At 43.1% G+C, this 19,945-nt stretch overlaps 1 protein-coding gene across 5 annotated transcripts in view; it reads right to left on the bottom strand.

The window, feature by feature from the left end:
• nav3 (neuron navigator 3) overlaps positions 1-19,945 on the bottom strand; it is a 361,431-nt gene that overhangs the window by 90,229 nt on the left and 251,257 nt on the right. For all 5 annotated transcript variants that reach the window (XM_068050100.1, XM_068050098.1, XM_068050099.1 and 2 more), the window contains 3 exons: positions 14,387-14,470; positions 6,039-6,150; positions 2,414-2,538 (listed from right to left, as the gene is read on the bottom strand). In XM_068050100.1, coding sequence (XP_067906201.1) covers positions 2,414-2,538; positions 6,039-6,150; positions 14,387-14,470 — 321 coding nt within the window. The remainder of the gene's footprint in view (positions 1-2,413; positions 2,539-6,038; positions 6,151-14,386; positions 14,471-19,945) is intronic.

Genomic DNA, 19,945 nt, shown 5'->3' with positions numbered 1-19,945 from the left:
GATTCAAAAGGCAGCACCTCTGACAGTGCAGCACTCCCTCAGGAGTGTTAGCTTGGAAGTCTCTGGAGTGGGACTTGAAACCACAACCTTCTGACTTCGGCAAAAAGCACTGTCCACTGAGCCACTGCTGATGTCTATACCAGGTTAAAGGTGCTACACAAATGGAGTTCTCTGGTAGAATGAAGCTCTCCTTCGCTCATTGATGCTGTTGTTCCAATGCGGTGGGGAATGAATGTTAATAGACAGGATCTAAAGATCACATATAGAGCAGGACTTCTGCACACCTGTCACTACAGCTTAGCTATAATACTGTGTGCCTGTATCATCAGGAGCAGGCACGTGCAATCATAGGGATTACAGGAGGCCATTCAGCTCATCATGTCTATGCCAGAACCAACTCTTCAAATGTAGATAGCTACTCCAATCCCATTTCCTGCTCTTCCCCCATGTCTTTCTATATATTTCCTTTTTGAATACAATGCCCTTGTAAGCAATGCCATAGGTCTGCCTCAAAAGCCATTTATGGTAAAGCACTGTGTATTCTAATAAGCAGCTACATGAACAAAATCCTCTAACCTCCCCCTTGGTTCTCCTATTGAGAATTCTCTGTCTGTGTCTCCTCATTGCTCATTCACCAACCAGTCAAAGCAAACCTGCATAATTTTGAAAACCTCTTTTATATCCCCATTGAGCCTTCTCTGTACAAGTGAATCAACCTAAAGATTTGCAACCCACTCTTCATAACTGTAACCTCATTTCTATTACCACACGAATAAATCTTACAAGCCTTCCATGGCTCTAATATCAATGAGATAACAAGATGCACAAAGTGCATGTGATACTCCTACAAGGACCTAATCAATGTCTTCCTCAGTGGTGGGAAAATTAGTGGAATTCATTATCCGGGATAAAACAAACTTTCATTTGGAAAGGCATGGCTTAATCAAAGAGAGCCCGCACAGATTTGTTAAAGGTAAATCTTTGATGAGGTACCAGAGAAGTTTGATCAAGATAGTGCAGTAGATGTTGTATATGTGGACTGTTGGAAGGTATTCAACAAAGTGCCATAGAGAAGGATTGTGAAGAAGATGGGGGATCTGGAATGTTCTACCTGTAAAGGTGGTGGAAGCTGATTCCGTAAATAATTGTAAAAGGGAGTTGGACAGGTTCTTGAGGATGAGGAACTTACAGGGGTATGGACATTAGCAGGGCTGTGGGACTAAGTATGACTGCCCTTTCAAAGAGGCAGCACAGGCACAATGGGCTGAATGGCCTCCTTCTGTGCTGTAGGTTTCTGTGATTCTATGATTCTCCAACCTCAACATTATTTCCTTGCTTTTGTAGTTGATGCCAGTATGTATAAAACCCAGAATTCCAAAGGATTTTCTACTGAATTCCCACCTTTAAAGAGATGTAGGTTTGAGAAAAGCTAGGATTGTTCTCTTTGGAGCAGAAAAGACTAAAGGGCCGTTTAATAGAACTGTTCAAAATCATGAACACGCTAGATCAAGAAAATAAGGAGAAACTATTGCCACTGGAAGGAGGATTGGTAACCATGGATTTAAGGTAATTGGGCAAAAGACCTGGAGGGGAGGTGAGGAGAAGTTTTTTTTTCTGGAACGCATTCTGACTGGGTGGTTTGCTGGGACACCTCTGAGGGCATCGTGAATCAATCACACAGTTTGAGACCTCAGTCACCTAAACATCAGACTAGGGTTGGGGGGGAAGATTCCCTTTGCTGAAGGATATTAGTGAACTAGTCAACAATCAGGAAACTTTCATGACCATTTGTTTGGTGCCAAGGTCAAAAATTACCAAAATTTATTGAATTCAATTTGCAACTTTCCACATTTGAATTTAAACTCATGATCTTTTGGGTTATTAATCCACTGTTGGATCAGTAGCGCTCCCTACATGACAACAGTGACTGCACATCAAAAAATACTTTGGGATATTCTGAGTTCATGATTGGTGCGATGGAGATGCTTTCTTTCTTTTACTGTATCAAATAGGCGATGGTGACAGTTCCACTGATCAAGGTTATATTTATTCATTAAGTTGGCTAGAGGAATTAGCAATTATTCTGTAATATTAGGACTTTGCTGCACGTTTGAATTTAGTGATGATGGTCTTCAACACCAAAGCTGACTACGGTCAACCTTGGTTTATTTTTGGTGCACTGCTGAAAGGGTTAATGAACTCCTGTCCAAAGGGAAATGAACAGAAAGCATTCAAAGCAAGTAGCTTTGCTCACTCTTCAACAATCTAATCATCATATGTATTCTTGAACAAATCGACATGTTGCTCTTTTATTTTGTCAGATTTTGAGCATATATATAGTTTAGAAAACTCTTCAAATGCACGCACTCCCAAGCTTTTCACTACAAATTTATACTGAAATAATCAAACCTACCCAACTCTGCTTCTTCTTCTTTTTCTTTGAATCTATATCATTTGCACTCCCGATACTTGAATGGCTGGTTGCACTGTTGATACTTGAAACACTGTCTGATGAATGTTGTCTTCTAATCCGCATGTCTACCAAGATAAAAGATTCACATTCTGAACATTGTAAGAGTTTCTTTTATTGACAAACTGAAGGCAAGGGCCAAAGGGTAAAAGCCAATGGTGGAGCCACCATCATGGTACGAACAAATAAAAGATGGGATGAATCAGGAAGTGTCATGCAGACCCCCACCTGACAAGAATGGGGGATATTAAGTTTGTCATATGAACATTGAATTTAAACTGTTGCTGGAGTGAAAAAATGACTTGTTAAAGTGATCACCAGACCATTGACTGCAGGATATTTGCATACTGAGAGACGATGCTTGTGGAGACAAAGGACTACTCCCTGGTCCAATTGACCCAAATGGATTTTGATCACCTGACATTGAAGGTGTAAGGAAGAGCATTCTGGGGACTAAGATGATACAGTACACAAAGACAGGACTGGTCACATGACTAACCGGCTGGTCCAGGTTTTGAATGAGACACAGGACAGTTTGAATTGAGAAGGCAGTTTGCAACTGAAACCGGAACAAGCAAGCCCCTCTCGCTTTCTCCCAAGTCACCAGACCCACGAAAGACATGTAAACCTCAAGAGAGAAAAGACTCCGACATTGAAACAAGGTGAAGTGTGAACTGGGCCCCAGCGAACAGCAGGATTGACCGGCAACCAAAGACTCAGCATTGGACTCTAAGGACTGGAATTATATATTACCTCAAACTTTTCCCCTTTATTTTTTTCTACTTTTTCTGTCTCTATCTGCGTGTGTGTTTATCATGTTTGCATGCTAACGTGGTCACATTGCATATTCGTAGTCGTTAACCAGATTAGAGTTTTAAGATTAATAAACTTCCATCTTTCTTGTTTAAATCTAAGGAAACCTGTCTGATTTTTTTGCCTTACAATTGGAGCAGTGAATGAGGATTCACTGAGGGGAGCTAAAAACACGGTGTTTCTAAAATTAAACCTTGTTACGGTTAAACCATGCAAAGGCTGAGAGGGAACCCCTAGACCCCTTCTCACCTGGTTGTAACAGGAAGTATTTATCATGTGATGTCAAGGTCTAGTTTTATATGCCTGTCCATTAGGAGGAGGAAGAGGTTGAGGGAAGTGAGGACTAACAAGGGGTTGGTGGTGCCAATACAAATAAAGTATGAATGGGAGGACATGTGATGAATTTTCACTTCAAAGCAGGTTGATAGGAGGAAAAATGTGCAGAATGACATATTTTCACTTTAGCAGAAACTAGAGGGGAAAATTCAAAGGACCCCTAATCATTGTAGTGCAAAAGCAAAATACTGCAGACGACTGTAAATCTGAAATAAAAACTGTTGGAAATAGTCAGCAGGTCGGGCAGAATCTGTGGAGAGAGAAACAGAGTTAACATTGAAAGATCATTAACCTGAAATGTTAAATAGTAATTGTATTATTTACTTTGGGTTTCATAAACAGAGGCATAGAGTAGAAGAGTAAAGAATTACTGGTGAATTTATCCGATACATTAGTTAGGCTGTGGTTTGAATACTGTGCATTGTTTTAGATACCCCATTATAGAAAGGATATCAAAGTCTTAGATGACCAGGATGATGGCAGGAATGGGAAATTATTGTTATGAGGAGAGACTTGAGATTGATAGGTAATTTGGCCATTAGCAATTGCCCCGAGTATAGGTAGTTGGTAGGGAAAAATTTAGGGACAGGTTGGGATGTGGTAAGAATATGAAATTAGTGTAGGATTAGTATAAATGGGTGGTTGATGTTCGGCACAGACTCGGTGGGCTGAAGGGCCTGTTTCAGTGCTGTATCTCTAAACTAAACTAAACATACCGGTATTATTCCCACTGAAGGCTAAGAGAAGATTTAATTAAGGTTACTAAAATGATGAAGACTCTTGGAGTGAATAAGGAAAGACTATTTCCTCTGATTGGGGAGTTGGTGACAATGGGTTTGACCTCCTTTCCCAGGTCAAGCAGTCAAACTGCAGCTGGGGCTGGAGGTTTTCAGATGACCCGGAGCACCACAATTCAGGTGCTCTGATACTGGGACAATTTTGGGAAAGTTGGAGGGAGCGGAGAGAGGGTTAGAATATCAAGGCCTAACAGTACAGTGAAACTGAAGGAGAGAAGGGAAGTCTTTAGCTGCTGGTCCCTTAGCTTTGGTATGCCCTCCCTTAACCTCTCTGCCTCTCTCTCGCTCCTCTTTTAAGACGCTCTTTAAAACTTACCTCTTTGACCAAGCTTTTGGTCACCTGTCCTAATATCTCCTTAGTTTAGTTTAGTTTAGAGATACAGCACTGAAACAGGCCCTTCGGCCCACCGAGTCTGTGCCGACCATCAACCACCCATATATACTAATCCTACACTAATCCCATATTCCTACCACATCCCCACCTGTCCCTATATTTCCCTACCACCTACCTATACTAGGGGCAATTTATAATGGCCAATTTACCTACCAACCTGCAAGTCTTTTGGCTTGTGGGAGGAAACCGGAGCACCTGGAGGAAACCCACGCAGACACAGGGAGAACCCAGAATTGAACCCGGGTCGCTGGAGCTGTGAGGCTGCGGTGCTAACCACTGCGCCGCCCTATGTGGCTCAGTGTGAAATTTTGTTTGATAACCCCTCCTGTGAAGCACCTTGGGATGTTTTACTGTGTTAAAGATGCTACACAAATGCAAGTTGTTGTTTCCTTTGCAGTATCTGTTACAAATCCAACCACAAGGCTGATTCTACAATCTGGCCATTTCTGGAAATACTGCGTCTGACAGAGTCCCTCAACCATACCACTAAGAACAGAGAAACTATTTATACACAGGCGTAGTTTTCAATCTCAGATTCACAGCCAAGAGAAAAATGCCAAACGCCAAGTATTAGTTTTCAAGAGGATTAGTGATCCTGGCGGAGGCCACATTTATTCCAGTGAAGATTACTTTTGTTAATCATCTACAAGTGGTAAATTGTGTTTAAAATTGTTAAAATGATTCAATAGGGTAGATGCTGATCCTGAACGTGTAGTGGAAATTTTCAGATTCACCAGAACGATACCGAGGTTCAGAGGGTTAAATTATGAGGATAACTTGCATAAACTTGGCTTGGATTATCTTCAGTACAGAAGATTGAGGGGTGGATCTGATCAAATTGTTTAAATTGATACAGGAATTTGTTGGGGAAGATATGGAGGAACTATTTCCTCTGGTGAGGGGAGTCCAGAACAAGGGTTAAAATTAGAGCTAGACCATTCAGGAGTGACATCAGGTAGCACTTTTTCACACTAAAGGTAGTGGAAAACTGAAACTCTCTCCCCACCCCAGTAAAGGCTGTGCATGCTGGGGGACAACTGAAATTGTCAAGTCTGAGATAGATTTTTGTTGGGTAAGGGTATCAAAGGATACGGAGCAAAGGTTGGTAAATGGAATTCAGGTACTGATCAGTCATGATCTGACTGAATGGCAGAGCAGACTTGAGGGGCCGAATGGCCTCCTCCTCTTTCTAATGTTGCTGCACGCTACATATTTTCATAGTCTGTACCTTTGTTTGTGTGATCTGGGCCATTCAACGCACCCTGGATGGCCTCTTGAGCTGCAGAGTTTTGTGTTTTCAGCATTTCAATAGTTTCTCTCAGTTCAGTTAATTCTGACTCCTGCAAGAAAGAGTTAAACAGAGAAAGGGGAAGCTGTTTTACTGCAGTTACAGAGGAAGGATTTCCTCTTCCCATATCCCCCACTTTGGGATCATGCACATAGGAAATTCACACCCATAATGAGCATGCCTAATTTTCCACCCAGTTAAATTACTGGATTAATAATCTGGAGAATCTCAAATCCCCTCATGGGCAGTTTGAGAATTTCAATTCAATTTCAAAAAAATCTGGAAATAAAAATATGGTATCAGTAAAAGCCTCTTCCATCTTTCAGATAGTTATAACCTCTGATAAGGTTTCATCGGTAGTGAGGACATGTGAAATGACCCATAGATCAAATTAAATCATTGCAGGAGATTCTAATACACAAATGGTTGTCTATGAGACACAGGAAAAGAACACAGATCTCATGCTGTAATTCTGAAAATCAGAGACAAATCGCTGATTAGGCCTCAGCTGGAGTTTTTTGTCCAATTCTGGGCACCACATTTTAGGAACGATGTCAAGGCCACGGTCATAGAGTCATGGAGTTATACAGCATAGAAATGGGCTCTTCAGCCCATCATGTCCATGCCGGCCGAAGTGGAAAACAGTGACAGGATCGGACAAAGTCGACATGGATTTATGAATGGGAAATCATGCTTGACAAATCTACTGGAATTTTTTGAGGATGTGACTAGTAGAATAGGGGGAACCGGTGGATGTGGTGTATTTGGACTTTCAGAAGGCTTTCGATAAGGTCCCACATAAGAGATTAGCGTGCAAAATTAAAGCGCATGGGATTGGGGGTAAGGTACTGACATGGATAGAGAACTGGTTGGCAGACAGGAAACAAAGAGTAGGAATAAACGGGTCTTTTTCCAAGTGGCAGGCAGTGACTAGTGGGGTACCGCAGGGATCAGTGCTAGGACCCTAGCTATTCACAATATATATTAATGATATAGATGATGGAATTAAATGTAATATATCCAAGTTTGCAGATGACACAAAGCTGGGTGGGAGTGTGAGCTGTGAGGAGGATGCAGAGAAGCTCCAGTGTGATTTGGACAGGTTGAGTGAGTGGGCAAATACATGGTAGATGCAGTATAATGTGGATAAATGTGAGGTTATCCACGTTGGTGGCAAAAACAGAAAGGCAGATTATTATCTGAATGGTGTTAGATTGGGAAAGGGGGAGGTGCAGCAAGACCTGGGTGTCCTTGTGCACCGGTCGCTGAAAGTAAGCATGCAGGTGCAACAGGCAGTTAAGAAGGCAAATGGTATGTTGGCCTTCATAGCGAGAGGATTCGAGTACAGAAGCAAGATGTCTTGCTGCAATTATACAAGGCCTTGGTGAGACTACACCTGGAATATTGTGTGCAGTTTTGGTCTCCTTATCTGAGGAAGGATGTTCTTGCTATAGAGGGAGTGCAGCGAAGGTTTACCAGACTGATTCCTGGGATGGCAGGACTGACGTATGAAGAGAGATTGGGTCGATTAGGCTTGTATTTGCTAGAGTTTAGAAGAATGAGAGGGGATCTCATAGAAACCGACAAAATTCTAACAGGACTGGACAGACTAGATACAGGAAGGATGTTCCCGATGACGGGGGAGTCCAGGACCAGGGGTCACAGTCTAAGGATAAGGGGTAAGCCATTTAGGACTGAGATGAGGAGAGATTTCTTCACCCAGAGAGTGGTGAACCTGTGGAATTCTCTACCACGGAAAGCAGTTGAGGCCAAATCATTAAATATATTCAAGAAGGAGTTAGATATAGTTCTTAGGGCTAAAGGGATCAAGGGATACGGGGAGAAAAGCAGGAACAGGGTACTGAGTTTGGACGATCAGCCATGATTGTATTGAATGGCGGAGCAGGCTCGATGGACCGAATGGCCTAATCCTGCTCCTGTTTTTCTATGTTTCTATCAAGCACCTATCTATTCTAATCCCATTTTCCAGCACTTGGCCTGTAACCTTGTATGCTATGGCATTTCAAGTGCTCATCTAAATACTTTTTAAATGTTGTCAGGCAGTGTGTACCAGATTCCAACCACCCTCTGGGTGAAAACAAAATTCCTCACATCCCCTCTGAACCTCCTGCCCCTTACCTTAAATCTATGTCCCCTGGTTACTGACACCTCTGCTATGGAAAAAAGTTTCTTCTGATCTAACCCATCAATGGCCCTCATAATTTTGTATACCTCAATCATGTCCCCTCTCAGCCTTCTCTGCTCTAAGGAAAACAACTCTAGCCTATCCGGTCTCTCTTCATAGCTGAAATGCTCCAGCCCAGGCAACATCCTGGTGAATCTCCTCTTTTTTTTAATTATTCATTCATGGGATGTGGGCGTCACTGGCTAGGCCAGCATTTATTGCCCATCCCTAATTGCCCTTGAGAAGGTGGTGATGAGCTGCCTTCTTGAACCACTGCAGTCCATGTGGGGTAGGTACACCCACAGTGCTGTTAGGAAGGGAGTTCCAGGATTTTGACCCAGTGACAGTGAAGGAACGGTGATATAGTTCCAAGTCAGGATGGTGTGTGACTTGGAGGGGAAATGCAGGTGGTGGTGTTCCCATGCATCTGCACCCTCTCCAGTGCAATCACATCCTTCCTATAGTGTGGCGACCAGAACTGTACACAGTACTCCAGCTGTGGCTTAACTAGTGTTTAATACAGCTCCATCATAACCTCCCTGCTCTTATATTCTATGCCTCGGCTAATAAAGGCAAGTATCCCATATGTCTTCCTAACCAAACCGATCCCTGCGGTACACCACTGGTCACAGGCTTCCAATCGCAAAAACAACCCTCGACCATCACTTTCTGCCTCCTGCCACTAAGCCAATTTTGGATCCAATTTGCCAAATTGTCCCAGATCCCATGGGCTCTTACCTTCTTGACCAATCTCCCATGCGGGACCTTATCAAAAGCCTTACTGAAATCCATGTAGACTATATCAACTGCTTTACCCTCATCTATGCACCAAGTCACTTCCTCGAAAAATTCAACCAAGTTAGTTAGTCATGATCTCCGCCGGACAAAGCCATGCTGACTATCCCTGATTACTCCCTGCCTCTCCAAGTGGAGATTAATCCTGTCCCTCAGAATTTTTTCCAATAGTTTCCCTACCACTGATGTTAGACTCACTGGCCTGTAATTACCTGGTCGATCCCTACTACCCTTCTTGAATAATGGTACCACATTCGCTGTCCTCCAATCCTCTGGCACCTCTCCTGTGGCCAGAGAGGATTTAAAAATTTGTGTCAGATCCCCTGCACTCTCCTCCTTTGCCTCACTTAGTAGCCTATCTCATCTCATCTGGGCCTGGGGATTTATCCACTTTTAAGCCCGCGAAAACCTCTAATACCTCCTCCCTTTCAATGCTAATTTGTTCAAGTATATCACAATCCCCCTCCCTGATCGCTACACCTACATCGTCCTTCTCCATAGTGAACACAGATGAAAAGTAATCATTTAAAACCTCACATATATCCTCCGGCTCCACACACAGATTGCCACTTTGGTCCCTAATGGGCCCTGCTTTTTCCCTGGTTATCCTCTTGCCTTTAACATACTTTTAAAACGCCTTAGGATTTTCCTTTATCTTGTCCGCCAGTGTTTTTCATGTCCCCTCTTCACTCTCCTAATTACTTTTTAAAGTAACCCCTACACTTTCTATACTCCTCTAGTGCCTCCGCTGTTTACAGCCCTCTGCATCTCCCATAAGCCTCCATTTTTTTCCTTATCCAATCCTCTATATCTCTTGACATCCAGGGTTCCCTGGACTTATTGGTCCTATCCTTCACCTTTATGGGAACATGTTGGCTCTGAACTCTCACTATTTCCTTTTTGAATGATTCCCACTGGTCTGATGTAGACTTTCCTACAAGCAGCTGCTCCCAGTACACTTTGGCCAGATTCTGTTTTATCATATTGAAATCAACCTTCCCCCAATTCAGTACCTTTATTTCCAGTCCCTCTTTGTCCTTTTCCATAACTACCTTAAATCTTACAGAGTTATGGTCACTATCCCTGAAATGCTCCCTCACTGACACTTCTACCACTTGTCCAGCTTCATTCCCTATAATTAGATCAAGTACTGCCCCTTCTCTTGTAGGACTTTCTACATACTGGCTCAAAAAGCTCTCCTGTATACATTTTAAGAATTCTGCCCCCTTTAAGCCTTTTGCACTAAGACTATCCCAGTTAATATTGGGGAAGTTGAAATCCCCTACTATTATTACCCTATTATTTTTACACCTCTCTGAGATTTGCCTGCATATCTGCTCCTCTATCTCTCCGAGTGTTTGGAGGCCTGTAGTACACTCCCAGCCAAGTGATTGCCCACTTTTTGTTTTTAAGTTCTACCCAAATGGCCTCATTTGAGGAACCTTCTAAGATATCATCCCTCCTTACTGCAGTAATTGACTCCTTGATCAACAGTGCAATGCCACTTCCTCTTTTACATCCCCCCTCTCACGCCTGAAGATTCTATACCCTGGAATATTGAGCTGCCAGTCCTGCCCTTCCTTCAACCATGTCTCTGTGATAGCAATAAATCATATGCGTTAATCAATGCCCTAAATTCATCTGCCTTACTTGTAAGACTCCACGTGTTAAAATAGATGCAATCCAGCCTTGCATTATTCGCTTGTGCCTTAACAGGTTGATATTTGCTCTGCCTTCCAGACTGACTTAATTTCTCTTCTATATTTGGCTGTGCATCACCCCGACTGTACCTCCACTCTGTATCCCATCCCCCTGCCAAATTAGTTTAAACACCCCTTCCCCCAACAGCACTAGCAGAGGAGATTTACTAGACTGATAGCAGGGATGAGTGACTTCAGTTCTGTGGAGAGACTGGAGAAGCTTCAGTTGTTTTCCTTAGAGCAGGGAAGGTTAAGGGGAGATTTAACCGAGATGTTGGCACAAGCCCCAGATGTTACTGAGGAAGACTTTGCAGGGTGTGCCTTTGTAATTTCCACTGTCTAGGTCAATGTCAGGTGGTCTGTTGAGTTTTATTCTTTTTCAACTTTTTTGATACAACCGTGTGACTTGCGAGGCTATTTTAGAGGGCTTAAGAACATAAGAAATAGAAGCAGGAGTAGGCCATTCAGTCCCTCAAGCCTGCCCCGCCATTCAATAAGATCATGGCTGATCTGTCCCAGGCCTCAACTCCTCTTTCGGGCCTGCTCCGCATAACCCTCGATTCCCTGAGATTTCAAAAATCTATCTACCTCCTCCTTAAATACATTAAGTGACCTAGCCTCCACAACTCTCTGAGGTAGAGAATTCCAGAGATTCACCACCCTCTGAGAGAAGAAATTCCTTCGCATCTCAGTTCTAAATGTGTGCCCCCTTATTCTGTAACTATGTTCCCTAGTTCGAGATTCCCCCACTAGTGGAAACATCTTCTCAACACCTACCCTGTCAAGCCCCCTTAAAATCTTATGTTTCAATAAGATCACCTCTCATTCTTCTAAACTCCAATGAGTAAAGGCCTAACTTGTTTAGCCGTTCTTGATAAGACAACCTCTTCATCCTAGGAATCGGCCTAGTGAATCTTTTCTGAACTGCCTCCAATGCTAGTATATCCTTCCTTAAATACAGGGACTAAAACTGTACACAGTTAAGAGTCAATCACATTCCTGTGGGTCTGCAGTCACATGTCGGCCACACTGGGTTAGGATTGCAGATTGCCTTCCCTCAAGGACATTAGTGAACCAGATGGGATTTTAAAACAACATTACCGAGACTAGCTTTTTAAAAAAAAAATTAATTGAATTTAAATTCGACCAGCTGGGATGGTGGGATTTGAACTCATGAATTCAGCACATTAGACCGAGCCTCTAGATTATTAATCCAATAAAACTACCATTCACTACTATTCCCTTTCAAGGCACTGGCATAAGCACGATGGGCTCAATGGCCTCTGATTCTATAAATGGCTGCAATTTGGAACTGACATCATTGGGAGAAGCCCAGAGCAGACAATATGCTGCACACATCTCTTTGGCAGTGGGAAAAATGCTGTTCAAAAAATATCGAAGACATTCCAAACAAGACCATTGCTTTGCTCTTGAGAGCAATCAATTTCTCTACCAGATGTAAAGCATCCTCCCATCGGGGATTTTCCTTCTTCTTTAATTTAATCAAGCAATTAAAGTCTCATTATAGGGATTGGGCAGCTTTACCCATTCAACTTGATGTATTGATTTACTCGTCCATTCAAACTAAGAGCAACAATGATGGCCTTCAATTGGTAGATAATGAGATAACATTTCACAGAGCGGAGCAAGCAGATATTGGGATGTCTGCAATTTCTCGAGCTGGTCCCCTCCCCCACTGACCCCCGAGCTGTACTCCCTGCTTATAGAACCAACTCATGGAACCACCCATGTAGTCCAGTTTATCTTACAATATTAATTGCATTGACTAAGTGTGTTTTCACCTTGTGAAGATACTGGGGTCATTGGCATCAGATCACAAGTGGGATTGTTTCAACTTTAGCCAAAGGAATAAAATGGGAAATATGAGATGGGTTCCCTGTTAAATACACCCCACCCAAATTTCTATTGAGTTGGTTAAGTTGCTGTGGCTCAGTAAGTAGCACTTTTACCTGTAGGCCAGAGATCATGGGTTCAAGTCCCACTCCAATGATTTAAGCACAAAAATCTAGGCTGATGCTTCAGTGCAATATTGAGGAAGTGTTGCACTGTTGGAGGTGCCATGTTTTAGGTAAGACATTGAACCGAGGCCCCGTCTGCTCTCTCTCAGGTGCACGTAAAAGATCCCAGGATGCTATTTCAGACGAGAGCAGGGGAAGTCTCTCTGATGTCCAGGCCAATATTTATCCTTCAACCAACAGCGCTAAAAAATCAGATTATCTGGACTTTATCACATTGCTGTTTGTGGGATCTTGCTGTGTGCAAATTGGCTGCCGCATTTCATCCATTCCAATAGTGACTACAGTTCAAAAGTACTTCATTGGCTGTAAAGCACTTTGAGATGTCCTCAGGTTGTGAATGATGCTATCTAAATACAAGGTTTTTTCTTTTTCCAATAGTTAGGAGAATTGGGCATATAATGGGTTGCTGATCCGATCTGTTCTGTTTAACTCATCGCTGAAAGTTAAAATTAGCCCCAAGGAGTTCATATTCAAAGTGGTGGTGTAGAATATACAGCGCAAACAGTCAGTTGTTGATAAAATGCTGAGACTGTTTCCACTGGAGCACAGAGGCTGATTAATGGAGTTTTTTTTAAATTTTGAAAGGCCTTGATGGAATGAGCAAGGAAAGATTCTTCCCTCTGGTTCGGGAGTCAGTGATGAGCGGTCAAAAAGAGAGTGAGGAGAAAGGCTAGAATTACATACTGGGCCTGTATTCTCTAGAGTTTCGAAGAATGAGAGGGGATCTCATTGAAACTCACAAATTTCTTACAGGGCGTGACAGATTAGATGTGGATAGGATGGTTCCCCTGGCTGATGAGTCTAGAACCAGGGGACACAGTCTCAGAATAAGGGGTAGGCCATTTAATACTGAGATGAGGAGGAATTTCTTTACTCAGAGGGTGGTGAATCTGTGGAATTCTCTACCCCAGAGGGCTGTGGAAGCTCAATCATTGAGCATGTTCAAGACATAAATCGATAGATTTCTGAATACTAATGACATCAAGGGATATGGGGATAGTGGGGAAAAATGGCGTAGAGTAGATGATCAGCCATGGTCTGTTTGAATGACAGAGCAGGCTCAATGGGCTGAATGGCCTACACCTGCTCCTATTTCCTATGTTCCTATAGAATCAAGAGAAATTTCTTTCCACAGTTGTGGAACATATAGTGGTTGAAACAAAAACCATTACATTTTTTAAGGGAAAATTGGATAAATATTTGCAGCAGAGGAAGATTCAAGACTGCATGGAGAAAGCAAGACAATGGGTTGTGTTTTGGATTGCTCTTGTAATGAGTGAGCACAGACAGGATGGGAGAAATAACTTCCTCTGTACTGCAAAATTATTTGATTCTAAATTTCCTCTTTCAACCAATGTTTGATATTTGCTCATTATCAGACAGTTAAAATTTAAAGTTTACACATCTAAGATAAATATATTTTTCATGATTAAAAATGTAGAATCTTTCATTCCAATGGACTTACTGCAACCAGTTCAGTCCAATGGTCACTGCATTGTGCTAGGATTGTCTAGAATTGATGCACAACTTTCTAGTTTTGTGAAACAAGAGATCTTTCATGGGACCCACCTTTTGCTCTGCCGTCATGGTTAAGTTCTGCAGCCGTGAGGTCATATTGCTTAAACTCTGTTCAAAGGCAGCCACAAGGTGAGCCTACAAACATAGGATCAAAATTTTAAATGGTTACATCGAAAACAACCAGTCACTATCTGTTCTTCTCAATAAACCTAGTAAAGTCACCAGAAGTCACTGTCAGTGATGATTGATACGACACTCCCTCCACTCAACTCCTCAGCTTAATGATGCAACAAAGATCAGGAAGTCACCATCTGAGTTAGTTCACCCTGCTCTCTGACTCTTCGGCTGCAGTGATTAGCAAGCTGGTGAACGTGAAGTGGGACTCCTTAAACTACTGCTACTCTATCAAGTCCCAATCAGCCCCAGTACTGGCATCTGTGTCTTCAGCTCTCTAGGTCATAAGCTCTGAAATTCCCTCCTTAAATTTCTCCATCCTTCTGCCTCTCTCTCCTCATCCTTAAAACCTACCTCTTTGATCAAGCTTTTAGTCACCTGTCCGAATATCACTTTCCTTTGGCTCAGTGTCAATTTCTGTCTGATTACACTCTTGTGAAGCTTTACGATGTTGTCAAGAAAACCCTACATGCCAAATGAGAAATATTAATTTCATTGGTTGGAAACTTACATTAGACTTTTAATGGAAATAAAATCCTACAGTAACTTTTAAGAAACTAGCAGCCAAGATGGCCACTGAAATTTACTTCTGAAATACCAGGAGATTAAAATGGAGACAAATGTCTAACAAGAAGCTCAGCTAGGACAATGGCTTGCTCTAAGCGATTGAATTACCTAAAATGGGCTCATTAGCAGGGCAGTCAAGGCAATCCTCACATATTGACTTTGAAAGAGCAAACCCCTCCAAGCGTAAATTGACATCCTGGGGCATGTAGAACCCTGAATTTCATCAGAAGGTTCCAGAAAAACCTCAAGGAACCATGTGACCATCTGTCCATCTCAGAGGAGTTGTTACACAGACAAAGAGACAGGCAGTAACTGAGACTGCAGCAGCAGAGAAGGCTGCAGGCTTCCCTTTCTCTCTCTTTCTTTCTCTCTCCCTCAAAAACATCATGTTTGAAAACCATCTGCGACTGTGGACCCTCCAGTCCTGTGGACTGCTACAGCCAGCGACCAGGAGAAGAGAGCCAACTACAATTCTGCCTTCAGGAAAACCCTGAGCAAAGCAAGCCAACCACAAAGTGCACTTTGACCAGCAAGGACGACAAGAATAAAAGCAAAACACTGCAGATGCCGGAAATCTGAAATAAAAACAAGAAATGCAAGAAATACTCAGCAGGTCTGCCAGCATCAGTGGAGAGAGAAGCAGAGTTAACGTTTCAGGTCAGTAACCCCTCTTCAGAACTTCAGACTACAAGAATACAGCTTCAGCTGAGGACTACCGATCACCCACTTCACAGACTGTGTATTTAAATTCCATTTATTCTGGACTTTAATCCAACCACCAAATTTATTTTTCCCTCAGTAATCTATTTGAGTGTGTGTGATTCTCATGTGAATATGTGCGCGAATGTGTCGCGTATTTTTGTACTTTTAGATCAAAAACCAGTCCGATTGGTTCTTTCGCAATCACAGTAAAGGAAAAAGGTAAAACACTCACAGAGGTGGTAAACACAACCACTGTTTACAAAGGAATAAACCCTGCCGCGGTCAAATAAGAGGAAGGGCAAGAGATGGGAGCCGGAGATCCCCTCCTCACCTGGTTGTAACAATATCAAAGACACTGTATAAATGTAGCTCATTGTTGTATTTTAAAATGTATATAATCAGAGATTGGTTACATCTAATAACTTGAGAAAACAGCAAAGAGCATCATTTTGCAAGCAAACAGCTTCAGAAACTGATTTGCTTTCCTTTAATTCACAATAACAGATGACTGAGATACTTTCATGAATCTGGAATCCTGGCCTGGAGTTTTGCTGGGCTGAAGCAAGTGTCAGAGATAGGGCTATCACATGATGCCATGGACTTTCTGACTGGAGAGGTTCGATGCTGAGAGGCGCCTTACAAAAATTACCCGTTTAGTCTTCAGAAAAATAGATGGAATGATTGGCACGATTTCTGCCAATCCTGTTGTTTCAAGCTGAAGGTTATTGACAGAACCCCCTTGTTATGATTACGGCTGCTTTAAAATGGTCCTTGTGAAATAAAATATGGCGCCAATCCTGTGTGATCAATAGGTTTCTCAAATGATGTTAATAGATGTTTGCTTTAGGTATCAGCATGGTCATCCACTAGATACAACAATTGATATTGATTTCCATCATAAGTCAAGTTTTCCCATGACCTCTAAAAACATTACGGTATTCACTCATTCCTTACTTTTCCTCTTACAATCGTCAGACATTTCAAACCCAAGCTTCTCAGCACCTAAACATTAAATCCTGATTTACCTCATCATTCCAACAACATTTTATTTGAAGGAAGCTAACGTATTTTGATTCTATCCTGTCTATTTCCTATTTCCCAGTCACTATCCGGTTTTTATGTACTCTACTTTTATGTAACCAGAGCTATGTAACTTGAGCTCTCTGAGTCCATTTGTGTCTGCATTTTGGCTGCCACTCTGGACCTGAGCCCATCACTCTATTTCCACTTTTGCTCTTTCACTTTAACTTTTCTCTTTACCCCTCCTAGACCCCTCTCTTCTTTCGTCATGCCTCCTTTGACTCCTCCACTCTTGGGTACTCTGCCCTCCCAATTCCCTACCCCAACCCTTCAGCACTCCTCGACCTTCCTGCTCTCCTGCCACTGTCCCAGGCTTGACTCCCTCTCAGAGAAGCCTACAGCTACCCTCTGTGCCTCTCTCTGGGCATCCCTCAAAGGGCTCATCAAGGCACTCGGCGCTGCCTCATTATGAGCAACAATCCCAATTGCCCCATCCCACTCTCTCATGGACATGCCCAGTGTGCCCGCTGGGGGCTAATCTTGCCAATCTTCTTCCTGTCCGACTCACCCCTCCCAGTGCTGACCCTGTGGACTCTGCCAGTGGATCAGCTCTCACCACCCCTGTACGCATCTCCCTCCAGAATGCCCGTTCACTTGTGAACAAGACCCTTGCTATTCATGAACTTAATATGGATGATTACATTGACATCATGGCCTTAACGGAAACCAGGCTGAGGGGTGATGACACCTTGCCCCTCAATGAAGCCTCCCCGCCTGGCTACATCTTCCATCACTGATCCCATCAAGACCATCACGGTAACAGTGTGGCGATTATCACCAGATCACACCTAGCCCTGACCCCCTACTCCCCTGGCACTTTCTCCTCCTTTGAGCATCTCACCTTGTTCCACCCCTCTCACCTCTCTTATAAATCCTCACTCTCTACCACCCGCCCAAGTACAATAAAAATGTTCTCACTGCGATATCTTCACTGCTTTCCTCCCTCAGCCTCTGCATTGAGCGACGTCTTATCCTCGGAGATTTCACCCTCCATTTCAACTCATCATGTTCTCTCTCCTCTGAGTTCACTGCTCTCTTATCCTCCCTAAATCTCTCCCTCCATGTAACTTCACAACCCATATTCATGGCCATCCTCTTGTCCTTACCACCTCATGTGGTCTTGCTAGTCCTATCGTATCAATTAGAGATAAGGCCATCTCTGATCACTTCCTTGTATCACTCACTACCCACATTCCCCTTCCACACCCCAACCCTACCTCAATCCGTATCCATCTCTGGAAAAAAAACTATCCCCCTATCCATTTACAACTGCACGTTCAAAGTCCCAACTATCTAGCCTCTGGCCCTCTGTTTGCCACAACATTTCTGCAGCTACTCATTTGCTCAACTGCACCCTCACCTCCACCTTTGATGCCCCAGTAAAACCATTACTCTCTCTCACCGTGGCTGTTCCCCCTGGTACGACCCTCATCTCTGCTCCCTTAAGGCTAAGAGATGCAGACTTGAAAGGATATTGTGGACAATTGGTTTAACCATCCATCTGCTCTCATCGGCTAAAACTGTTCCCTATTCCAGGATCATCCTGGAATGCACAGATAACCCCGGCTGCTTTTCTCTACTGCAAACTGTCTTCTTAAACCTCTCTCTCCTGTCGCCTCCACCCTCACCCCCGCCTCATGGGCTTCTTTGTCACTGAGCTTGAGACCATCCTATTAGCTGCCTCTGCCGAGTCCCTCCCTTCCACTAGCCCACCCGCCCAAACTTCCTCTAATGCTTCCCCTGCCCTAACCCTGAACTCGTATCTTTCTCTAGTTTCTCTCCCATCTCTCCTCTTACCCTCTCTGAGCTCATCTTTTCCATGAGACCCACCTCCTGTTCCCTCGATCCTATTTCTACTAAACTGTTGATCCCCCATCTTCCCCTCCTGGTTCCCATGTAAGCTGATATTGTAAACAGTTCTCTCTCTTCAGGTGTTATCCCTCTCTCCTTTAATTCTGCCATCATCACCCCTCGCCTAAAAAAAAACACTTGACCCCACTGTCCTTGCAAACTATTGTCCCATCTCCAAAAATCTCCTCTGTTCCCTCTCTATTGCAATCAGATCTTTCATATCGTGCGGTGACCAGAAATGCATGCAGTACTCCAGCTGTGGCCTGACTGTTTACCTGTCCTGCCACCTTCAGGGATCTGTGGACATGCACTCCAAGATCCCTCTGTTCGTCTACACCTCATTATCCTACCATTTAATGTGTATTCCCTTGCCTTGTTAGCCTTCCCAAAATGCATTACTTCACACTTCTCTGGAATGAACTCTATTTGTCACTGTTCCGCCCACCTGACTAGTTCATTGATATCTTCCTGCAGTCTGCAGCTTTCTTCTTTATTATCAACTACATGGCCTGTATCGCCTGCAAACTTCTTAATCTTACCCGTTACATTCAAGTCCAAATCATTGATATTGACCAGAGAAAGCAAGGGACCCAGCCCTGTGGAACCCCACTGGAAACAGCCTTCCAGTCGCAAAAACACCCATCTGCCATTACCCTTTGTTTCCTGCCTCTGAGCCAATTTAGAATCCAACTTGCCACTTTGCCTTGGATCCCATGGGCTTTTACTTTCATGACCAGTCTGCCATGTGGGACTTTATCAAAAGCCTTGCTAAAATCCATATAGACTACATCAAATGCACTACCCTTATCACCCCTCTTTGTTACCTGCTTAAAAAAATTCAATCATATTAGTCAGACACGACCTTCCCTTAACAAATCCGTGGTGACTGTCTTTGAGTAATCTGTGTCTTTCTAAGTGAAGATTTATCCAGTCCCTCAGAAATTTTTCCAATAATTTTCCCATCACCGAGGATAGGCTGACAGCCTGTAATTACTCAGTCTATCCCTTTCTCCCTTTTTAAACAATGGTACAGTGTTAGCTGTCCTCCAGTCCTCTGGCATCATGCCTATAGTCAGAGAGGATTGGAAAATGATGGTCAGAGCCTCCACTATTTCTTCTCTTGCTTCCCTTAACAGCCGAGGATACATTTCTTCAGGGATTTATCCACTTTCAAAGATGTTAAACCCCTTAATATTTCCTCTCTCACTATGTTAATTTCATCTAATATTTCACACT

Source organism: Heterodontus francisci, chromosome 18 (assembly GCF_036365525.1).
Source record: "Heterodontus francisci isolate sHetFra1 chromosome 18, sHetFra1.hap1, whole genome shotgun sequence".
NCBI classification, from domain to species: domain Eukaryota; kingdom Metazoa; phylum Chordata; class Chondrichthyes; order Heterodontiformes; family Heterodontidae; genus Heterodontus; species Heterodontus francisci.
The sequence above is the reverse complement of the archived record's forward strand: the minus strand, read 5'-3'. Positions and strand labels throughout refer to the sequence as shown.